The 11,266-nt window shown below is 41.6% G+C and overlaps 1 protein-coding gene across 1 annotated transcript in view; it reads left to right on the top strand.

Annotated features, from left to right (window-relative positions):
• The first annotated feature begins 250 nt into the window (after positions 1 to 250).
• Positions 251 to 11,266, top strand: part of tanc1b (tetratricopeptide repeat, ankyrin repeat and coiled-coil containing 1b) — a 68,053-nt gene continuing 57,037 nt past the window's right edge. Inside the window, exons 1-2 of the mRNA XM_070914005.1 lie at positions 251 to 296; positions 9,799 to 9,903. Of these exons, the coding sequence (XP_070770106.1) occupies positions 263 to 296; positions 9,799 to 9,903 (139 nt within the window). The 5' untranslated portion in view covers positions 251 to 262. The remainder of the gene's footprint in view (positions 297 to 9,798; positions 9,904 to 11,266) is intronic.

Here is an 11,266-nt window from a genome sequence, read left to right as displayed (position 1 = left end):
ACAACGAAATAGGTAGCAAAATGTAAGGACTCTGCTCTTTCTTATGACATTACATGAGGTAATAACAACTTTGTGGTTCCCCTCAACAGGTGATGTCCACAGCCACAGTGCCCAAAGACGATTCCCACCTGAGGGAAACCCTCAACCCCAGGGGCCTGGCAGCGGTCACCCTAATGTCCCAGATGATGTTTTCAGATTAAGCCTTGCCAAGGGAGTGTCCATGTCTCTTCCATCCTCACCTCTTCTGCCACGACAGTCCTACATGATGCCCTTACGCCCTAGCAAGAGATCACCAGGTACTGTTTGTACTTATATTTGAGCTTTTCTTTATGATTCCTGATTTTGTTGCCATTGAGTAAAATACTCTCAGAACAGAAATCTTCTGTACCATACACCATCATGGGTAATAACTGCAAAAATGTAGGTTATTCCGATTCTTTGTACACTATTTCAGTCTCGTAATGGGTAATTGTTGAACATCTGACAGCACTCCAGGAATGACAGTCCCTCTACAGCCTTAAAACACTGCTGCTGCAGCTTTCAACTTAGTCCTCTCTGAAACATGTCAAACTATTCTGAGTAATTGTTACTCTTGGAAGAATAAAAGTCATACGGAAGATAGGTGGATAAAGTATAATATATAATGATAGCTAGACCTTTCTGGATCCCAGCAGTTAGACTGTAACAGAATGTTTTTGTCACTTCATCCTTGTATTTGATCACCTTGTGTTGATGTAGAGGTCCCTACAACTGCACCGTGTGTTTACTCTTTAGTGACTGGTAATGGGCATGTGTTTACACTGGATCTAATTGTCAGTCCTCCCGGGCTCCTTCGATCCACCATGTTGAGAACATGCTTGTCAGCAGCTGTGGGGTGCTTCAAAGCAGGGGATACCTTTTGTAGCTGAACTTGTCTCAACCTGAGTCTTTGTATTCTGGAGACTTGGCAAAGAGGAGAGAAATCCTTTCAGTGGTCAATGTGGCCCCACTCACATGTGGCACTCATCTGTGGGCTATCTAGCCCTTGTTTAGAGTGGTTACAGCTTTGATCTCTTCAGTGTAAAGATGAATTGGTGGGAAGGGGGTAGTATGGTTTAATCCTAATGCAAACTTGCATCATTCAAGTTTACATCTCTGTTAAGGAATTGTCATTTAGCCGTTTAAAATTTGGGTGCAAGTTGTTGTGTTTCACTTAGTTTTAGTTTGTTTTAAATGAGTTTACTTATATAGAACACCATATTCCAATTTCAGTTACAGATTAGGATGATTATATTGTGTTTGTTTCAGTGTTTTACTCCTCAAACCTGATTTTCTCTGCACCTCTTCCACAATTCTCGTCACATAATTCAAACCTAATATTGGAGTTGCAGGCTTGAAATCGTGATGCAGTACATTATGCAAATGTTCAGTGGAAAACCAGATACATAATTGCACGTATGCTTTGTCCCTAGTTTATAAACAAGAAGTAAAACAAAAGGCAATACAGTTTTGAATAGCCAAGTAGAGTTTCCGCCCCCACTCAAGTTAAAACAAATCTATTCAACTATCTTAGGTGAGGCAGGATTTGTGATGACTGTTTTAAACCCATCAAAGAGAGCGCTGATGAAATGTACATTTAGTGACATGAAGGGAGGGACAAGAGAGGGAGAGAGATGAAGAGAGAGAAGAGGCTGGGTTTGTGAAGGTGAAAAGGGCCCTGGAGACAGGGGAAGGGGAACACTCATTACAGGCATATTCCCACTTGGGGTGCTCTGAGGCATGGAAAAAGGGACAAAATGGACTGACAAGATAGGATGCTATGGAGGACAACCAGGGAGAGAGGGTTGGGGGATGGTTTGTAGGCTCTCCTCCACTGTCCTCACAGGTAACTGTGAAAACCCATAGGGGGAGAGTTCACACCTCCAGTTAATAAACACATACTGCAGGAAATGTCTCAGCTCTGCGACGAAAACAACATGGGTCATAATGCTGCATTTTCTCTTCTTGCTGAGCCCTAGAAACCACACAGTATACTCAATTTGATACTCATCTCTGTTGAAATGTTTTCCTCTACCGAACATTGGATGGAATCGAGACAGTTCATTGCCATAATGCAAATGTTCTGCTAACAAAACAAAATTGTTAATGAGATTAGTTCATTTTGATTCACCTCGGACTTCTAGCAGGAAAGCTGGAATTATTGGTACCATTTCAACACAATCATGGGGTAAAGTTCACAAGGGTGCTGGCTTTGGTGGCTGGTCCTATTAAACCAGAGCCAGTATGTATAAAGCCGCTAATACTTTGTTCTTAAGCAGGCCAATATTATGAAAATATAAGTTTGCTGGTATTTTTTGGATAAAAAATAAATACCATGTGTAAATGTTTAAGTGTTATGATTTGATCTCGGCTCCTAATTAAGAGACCTTGAAAGGTGTTCTCACCCAGTTACGATTTACCAGCAGATTGTTGCATCATGCAGACAGTTGTGGAGACCATGGACTTAACAACAAAGAAAAGATGTTTTGGAAATGTATGCTGTCCTGGGAGTTGATAAAAGATACTGGGCCTACCCAATTACAAACACAACACAAAAAGGTTGAAGTCGTCATGTTCGAGACATGTTCAATGTGAACATAGTCAATTCAGTTTGGGTAATTCTTCCTAATGTATGCAATAATGATGTATATAATTGATTAAAATTGATATATCAATGTGTGAAAACACATTCGAATTCAAAGTTTTAAGTCTTTTAAGTCTTAAGAACATTTCCATAAAGGTTTGTATACCAACCCAGGTTTTTTGTCAGCTAGTCCTGTCAACTACTTTAGTTATTTACTGAAGTCATACTACCCTCATTTAATTATACCTACAGCACATCCATCAATGCATTCTTTCACACGCCTATTTGCTCTCCTTCCCATCCAGCCATCGGTGATGCCTTTTGAGGGGAAGTGGTTTCACAGATTCAGACAGCATTTTGTGGCTTTGCTTCATTTCCTGACACATTGGATAATCTATCACAGTTTCGAAGGCTCTGACTTGGTGGTTGTTCTTTTCATGAAAACTTCACAGGGGACAACAGAGAAACATTGAGCTAATTAGGAGTGTGACGGATGCCTGAGCCGCAAAGTCCTGGTGGCGTTGGAGTGCCACAGCTTTGATCAGCTAAGCCCAGAGCTTAACCATGAAACACAGCACCCTGGCATGTGTTGAATAGCACCTAGGCTTTATAGTCTTAATAGTTTACAGGCACCCTGAAGGCTCAGGGAGGGACATTTACTGCAAGAATGTTGCCTGGATGGACCCATCTTGCTCCGACCCTGTGCAGGTCAAAGATCAGGTTTTAAAAAACTTTAACCTTGATCTTAAGTGGGTTGGACATAGTTGATGACACAGTAAATGGGGTTTTCAGGTCCTTTTCAACAGTTCGAAAATCTGTGTGCTCCACCTCTGGCGGTCTCCTGGGTATCTACACAGTGACCTCCTCTGGTTGTAATAGGTTACTGTGCCATTGTGGGATTAAAAGCATCTGTTGTACTCAAGGTTGCATTGCTTGGTGAGTCGCATGTATGTAAAGATGATGCTTTTGCATCTGTTGAATGAGCACTTTGGACCTCACCTCTCTAAAACTATACAACCATACACTTTATACAACAACACTGCATCCCTGAAATATGAGCCCTATAACAGCGTGGTGTGAATGACACTAGGCAATCAATCAGATATTTTAGAATATAAGATCTCAGTGACAGTGGATCTCCTTCTAAGAGTATAAAGAGTGGCGGATACAGAGGTGATTCTGGTGCTGCCACTGTATGTACATTAGATGTGTGACCTTTCTGTAGTCACATGACAAAACGATGTTTTGCCTCTGTGCCAACCTGCAATGGATCATAAAACAGCAGTTCATATGAATTTATTGCTGTCATGGGCAGTGTATAATTTGAATTGGTGTATCTGCAATGAGGCCACAGAAGGAATGGTCTCTGGTAGGCTGCTGTGTATATTGAAAGGAGTTAAGTGCATTTTCTATTGATGGGAGCTTTATCTTTCCGTGGTACAGAGGCTGATTAATTTATCGATCAGCCAAGCAGGTCTGCAAATCACCACCAGGGAGTACAGTTCACTATTGTGACATGATCTCCATATCAAAGAATGTGGAAATGCTTCAAGAGCTTTTTTTCTGTCTTCCAGGCAGGGTGGGGTCACCACCCTGCCTGGAAGAAGATGCTCTTTAATTGGTTAAAACAAACTATTGTGTTTGGACACTTTTGGACCCAATAGACCAACCTGAAAAAATGATCTGCAGGTGACGACTTTCACTGACAGTGGTCTGATGCCGTGACCTCTTTGTTGCTTATCTCCTCTTTATCTCTGTTTTGTGGCAGCAGCCCCACTGTTCACACAGAGCACATTGAATGTTATACATCAGTAGTGTTTAAGCCACTGTACAGTCTTTACAGTGTTGTTTTTGTTGTGGTTATTAAGTACCATAGCCATTAAGTAAAATGTCTGCGTTCTGTGAGATTTATTTTGGAGCACGGGTTAAAGCTTTAGAGGATATTATCACAACAGACCACATAAAACAACACAGAAAGTCATTTTGGTGAAACACTTCAGGATCTCTCTGTGGATTTGTGTGTTTTCACAAAGCCTCATGGTCATAGAGCAGTCATTAACAGCATGTACAAGTTCAAGGACAGTGTCTGCTCAGGCTGAAACCACCTCCTCTAACAGAGACTTATGTCATAGGATTCAAAATGATATAATTCCTTATAACTGTAACTAATTTTCTTCAATCATTTTTCATCCAGACACCTTTCTCCTTAGCAATATTGACTTTGAAATGTTCTTGCCAAATCATTGTTTGATTTAAAACAAGTCATATTATCATACAATATCCTGTGTGAATACAGTGTTCATCCACTAGCATTCTTCCTCTACATTGCCACATGAGTGCAATTCATTTTGCAGTTCTGTCAAGAGGATAGGAACTTCAGCTCTCCTGAAGTCAACTCTGGGGTACTGACAGTAACCAGATAGCCCTGAGGGAATATTGATGCCTTTCTGAGAGCTGAGCTGTAAAAGAGCTTGTGATGCTACAGGAACCCTTTGAAAGGTTCCTCTGATGAGCGCCCAGTGAAAAGTTCTATCCAGTTCTCCACTTCACTGCGCTTCACTACACTCCAGCTTTGGCTCCTTATCACATGCAGTCCCCTTTTTCATGTGCAGTGGAATCCAGATTCACCTACTGCCCAACACTGTCATTGCTTCTCCAGTCAGTCAGTAGAACCTGAATGCTCATATGATAAAGTGGTGTATCACACTGGATTGTAAATGGTTAGGGGAAAGGTGTATTTACTTTACATTGCTGTAGTTATTTTTGTAGGCTTTTGAAAATGTATGACCATGTGAACAGAGGAGAATGATACATAATTCATACCAGCTTGTGAAACAGCATGCGTGAGATTAGTTGTGACTATTAAATATGTAGTCTCATTGTTGTACACTGCAGAGATTGCATTAACCATGAGAATGGCAATATGTCAGGCTGTTAATAGGGAATGAATCAGAAAATAACTTTTCACAAAGCGTTTCACAAAGTTCACAAAGCACTATGCCTGTAATACTTTCTCCGCTGTACCAATCTTTTCGCCATTATGGTTGCACAATAGCTATCACCAAAACCTTGTATCTGTTCGTTAAACGTTCAATAAATAACACTGGTAGCTGAGTTTGACATGCAGCACTCCAGAATACCAATCTCATCCATCGTTTTTTGCCAGAATATGTTATTTTTCACTTTGAGTTGAAGAATGACATTTTGAAACATAAAGAGGGCTGTTGTGAGACTTTGCTTTCATTCTTTTGGCCGCACAAAGAGGACACACTGACTTATTGAAAAGTTGAAATGTGAAGAAGTCAAGAGTCCATCTTGAAGAATGTTCGGAAAACTCCTTGATCACTTCCTGACCACGAACAATCCTCTCTTTCACTGGCATTGACTTGGACATTGTAAGTCGTTGCTCATAGGTATTCGAGTGTTTTGGTATGTGTATGTGTGTGTGCATGTGCCTGCTGATTGATAGCTGGCTGGTCATGGATTCCTGAATCTCACAGTGAATACCGGTGAATAAAGAGTCCTCTGCAGTCACAGCTCGCCTGGCTGCTTTACCCTAGAGATACTCTCTTTTCTCTTGTTTTTCTTCCTTAACCCAACTCCTCCCCTACCTTCTGTTTGTTTGCTTTTCTTCTCACCTATTTAACATATGTATTTACATAGATACACATTTACACATATATTTACTGTACATTGATGGTGAGAAGCGGATGTTTTCAACCAGAATAGTACAGAGTGTGTGCATGAACATACAGTATCATGTGAACCTCATGTGCCGTCTTTGTTTCGATGTAATTTAAGCCCTTGTCTCATCCGTCACTCCCTTATTTGGAAGGTATTCCATGCTTTGCAGTCACTCATAATAAGTGTGTTAGAGGAGTAATAGAAACATTTGAGTTTACTGAGACAAGGATGCAGCATGTGACAAGATCTTGCACGTCTCCCAAACCATCAGAGGACTGTTGAGCAAAGACAAACTGCAGCCTAACTGAGAGGGGAGTTTTGTGGATGGCACAACATTGATCAGAGCAACACAACAGTTTTTAGATAAACTCTAAATCAACGATCCCTCATATAGTACATATTAATACAGCATATTTAACAACTGAATAGTAAACTTTGTGATAACTATCTATACAAACACAAATACAGCAAAAAATATATTAAACATGAATATGAAAATAAGGATCAAGTACTGTAACCCTAATAGCAGCCTGCTCTAATGGGAACTTTCTTCATTTCTTATTTTTTGGTGCTGCAATCCCAAAAACTACTCTTAGCCAGCCCAGCATCTTTCTTTCTCTCTCTTATTCAAGCCCAATATACTTTTGAACCAGTCTTCTAGCTTTCCCTTGCTCTAATGAGCTCTTGCCTGCTTCTTAGAGGACATGAGAAGAGAATGAGATATTTCTCGTTTGTCCTCTCTGCATGGGTTCCGTTCATAATACTGAGATTTAATGCATTTTAATTTGTTGAGTCTGGCTCCGAGATAGAATGTGGAGATGTGACCAAGTTGATAGTTGGGTGAAAATCCTCACATTTGTCCATCTCATTATCATTTCCTCCATGGTTCTTTTATAAAATTTGGGAAATTAAAGTTGCTGAGATTGTCCTACATATATTATTGTTAATTGCGTACCAAGTAATGTGCATGTGATTAGATTGACATTCTGGATTTTGCATCTAGTGTGATAACAGTGAGAGCCCATCAAATTTCTGCCTCTCTCTCATTGTCCTTCAAGGGACGCATGTCTGACACTTCCATTTCTGCGACCTTTTCATGCCTGTTATAAACTGCAATTGCTTATTCGTCAGTGCTTCCATCTAGAAGGGCAGAACGGTAATGACACCCTGTTAAATCCTGAGATGAGATTTTGAATGGAAAAGAAACCCCTGTGTGCTTCATCTGTCATGTGCTGATGTTGAGTCACCAGAGTCTTATTGAAGGACCTTTTGCCTCCTTGCTGTATCATCAGCCCTCAGATGTGGCCTAAAATTACCCTTGATAGCAGGCCACATGTTTGTTATTTCATGTGTGGATCCTGTGTTCCTCTGGGCACTTTGTCTAAACCGAATCTGAACTTAAGCATATGGTTTAAATTACTCAAACTATGCCCCCTGTTGTTTTTAGAGGAAATACACTCAACGGAACATATTTAGCACTGCGCTTTTGGTCCAAGATATTTACCTGAACTAAGTGTGTCTCACACACAGCCCTCTCTGTCTCTGTAGTCCCCCTTTAATTGGAGCCGTGTGACTCCCCGGTAATGGGTTGTGCCTGACCATCCGCACATGAATGGAGGTTTTCAGGACAGACTCTTTAGCTTTGTCTGCCAAATAGCAGGCGGACTTGGATTACTTTTGTAGATGCTTCACTGGATCAGTCCCCTTCAGGCTTAGACCTCATCTATTATCACAAATCAAATAGTGTGGTACATCATACGTGTTGGAAATATAATCTTTAGAGTGCTTTTAACACCTTAATCACCTTTTAAAACTATGTTTCACTACGTACCACGACTACTGCTTCCTGCTCCTCTAATGGACAACTGCATTTGGTTTTTGGGCTTTTACTGTGAATTCTTCGGCTGGCTTTATATCATGACTTCTGCTAACAAGCAAAAGAAGTTGCGGAGGCAGAAGCTCTTCTCGGGTATCAAAAGCACTGTTCATCACTATGCATTTCAAGTCGCATATCCATAGATGGCACTGTGCATCAAGTTGACTTTGACTCTCATGCTTGGTTTGTTGCAATGACACTTCCAGAGCACTTCCTCTCACATGGCTGCTGCTGTAACCCCCTCCTACCCTCTCACTAACGCTGCTTAGTATCTGGGGCCAAGATTGCAGCTGTGGTTTAAAAAAAAATGTTCCATCTGATTCAGAGGATTTCTTTTTTTCTTTAGGTGGGACTGAGACTGGTTATCAAATGTGGTAATAGGAAATGGCTATCTCTACTCTCCCATCTAATCTTTATGTTATGACTGGGGTTACACATACAGTCATCTGATAACAGGAGTCTGGAGGAGGAGGAAGAGGTTTGGATTGGGTTACAGTAGGTCAGGGTTGGAGGAGCATGGAGGAGTGGTGCAAGGGGAGACATGCTGTTGCTGTTCTCTATGGATTCTTGAATCTAAATTATACAGTCTCCTCCTGGTTTCAGATTATTTTCTGCAGTTTCATTTTTGCTTTTGTGGACTCTGGAATGCATTTCTTTTTTACAATTGTGGGATAGATGTAGAGGACTTGAAATGTGCACAGCTAGTTGCTTTGGAGATGTTTGTTTCATGGCTTAGTATTTAGTCTAGTGTCTTTGCTGGATCTCCTGCATGTATAAACAATTACATTGCCACTCTTAGGGAAGATTAGTAGGCCTTTGCTACCACTCAAAGAAAGAATGTTTTGTCTATTTAGGGCAGATTAAAAGGCAATTTTTACAGATTGTTGTAGACAACTGGGGCAAATCTTTTAGCAGGCACAAATGTGTCTCTAGTGGAGTGAGAGACTGAGTATGTCAATGGTCTGTCTTAAAGTTCAGCACAGTGAGCAAGCACTCTGTGTGGAGCTGTGGGATTTTCTAATTCTGTCACGGTGTGAGCAGAGGGAACAGCTAACCTCGACTCCTCACTAACGACAAAGACAGTCCTCAGAGGACTGTACCGCTGTCCCAGATACATCATCGGACTTACACCAGGACCTCAATCTATCCATATGTATCCTTGAGGGTATGCATTCAAGGGACTGCTCACAGATCAACATGCAGAAAAACTCTGTTTTGCCGATCCCCAGCAGAGCATATGTGTGTTTAAACACTCATTTTTTAAAGTTCACTAAGAGGCTAATTGTTGTGGTTTCCTGCTGTAGTTTACATTCCCAGAGCTGGCAAGCTGTGTTTTACTGGGAGTCTCCAGCCATGCAGACAATATTCTGGGTTGTCAGACAGACCAGAGCTGCTATCAGCGCAGGGAGCTGTCAGAGAGAGAGAGAGAGAGAGAGAGAGAGAGAGTGTGTGTGTGTAAGTGAGAGAGTTTATGTGTGCTACAGAGTGCAGCCAAGCCTGTCCAACTAAGACACCACCGCCTCTCATCTCTAGTCCCATCTGGAACACGTTAATCCAGCGAGAACTCTCTCTCTCTCTCTCTCTCTCTCTCTCTCTCTCTGTCATTCTCCCTGTATCTTCGGTTTCGTGCTACCAGGTCCAATCAGGAAGCCCAAATATGTGGAGAGTCCTCGTGTTCCTTCTGATGCCATCGTTTCAGCGCTGAGGAAGGTGGCCGATAACAAGGAGTCCTCGCACAATGGTGAGTTTTGCTTTTCGTTCACTTGTGTATATGGCTGCTTGTGTTTTTGGAGACATTGGAAACAGTTAGACTTTAGCAAACTGGCTTAAGAGTGAGTAACGTACATGTTGTCAGCTGGAATTCACAACTTTGCCCTCATACTGTGATCAGTCTTCATAGCTGTATGTGTGTTTTGTGTTATATATCATTGTGTGTGTCCATGGGGTTGGGGAGAGGTCTCTGTAATTTAAGGGTAGCATCAGTTCCTGCATGAGTGGTCCATGTAAGTACCAGTGCGTTTGAGCGGTGTTCCTTCATGTAGCCCCTTTTACAAACACACAATAGTCTTGTGTTTATTTTAAAATGTGTGTTTAGATTACAGTGAAGTCAGTTTTCCACTGTGTGGGGATTCATTGTCTGACCAAAGCACTGGCTTAATTTTCTCAGTAATTGCACATGTTAACATGTGCGCTTCTGCGAGGTGTGCCTTTAGTGGTATTGCTGCCGACTCTCTCCTGTGTTTAAGTGTGTAGGGGTAATGTTCCACTAAGTGCTCTGTTGTGATTTCCAGCAGAGCAGGACGGGCTCAAATTCCTCCCATTGGCTCAAGTGGAGTTGTAGGATGCGTTATCTTTAGCAAAAGGCAACACAGAAAGCGGTGCCCTCTGATTATACATGGCTCACATACACAGACAGTAGTAACCCACCCAGTGCAGCCTATTCACTATTGACTGCTACATACCAAGCGCGAGGGTGTGTCTGACATTCAGCTGGCACAGAGCAATGTTTCGGCTCAGAGCGAGCTACCGGCAGATTGCAGACGCCAGATAAATGTTATCTCATGACAGCTGGTGTACTGGCACTGTTAGTAAGCTAATTTTATGAGCTGTATAGTCAAAAAAAAGTTTTGAGAGACCTGGTTGGGATTTTTTGAACAGAAATGGGTAGAATCTAGTTTGGTTCGCCATGGTACAATATTTCTGAGTATGAATGCAAACCTACTGGTTGCACGAACAACACCCCTCTACCCCTTCTCACCATCACTCAACACCTTTCTACCATTCCCCAATGCATTTCCTCCCTCTGCAAACCTGAAATCCCCCTTGAAGCATGCGTACAAAAACATGCACATTCACATGCCCGTGCTGTCTCACCTAAGCTTTCCCCCCTCCATCTTGCTTCACAACACAGAGAAAAGAAAAATAATGCTCAAGGTGAGTGTACTTAATGTTAACGAAACTACTCGTGTTTACAGAAGGAATCTTGTTGTGGTTGTTTTAACCTTGTGTACTCAGTGCTGCCTCTTTTCTAATTTCACTCTAGGCTAAAATTATTCTTCAGGCAATATAAACAGGCCTAACTGCATTACAAGTATGTGACAGAT

The sequence above is a fragment of the Enoplosus armatus genome, chromosome 11, assembly GCF_043641665.1.
Source record: "Enoplosus armatus isolate fEnoArm2 chromosome 11, fEnoArm2.hap1, whole genome shotgun sequence".
NCBI lineage: Eukaryota > Metazoa > Chordata > Actinopteri > Centrarchiformes > Enoplosidae > Enoplosus > Enoplosus armatus.
The sequence above is the reverse complement of the archived record's forward strand: the minus strand, read 5'-3'. Positions and strand labels throughout refer to the sequence as shown.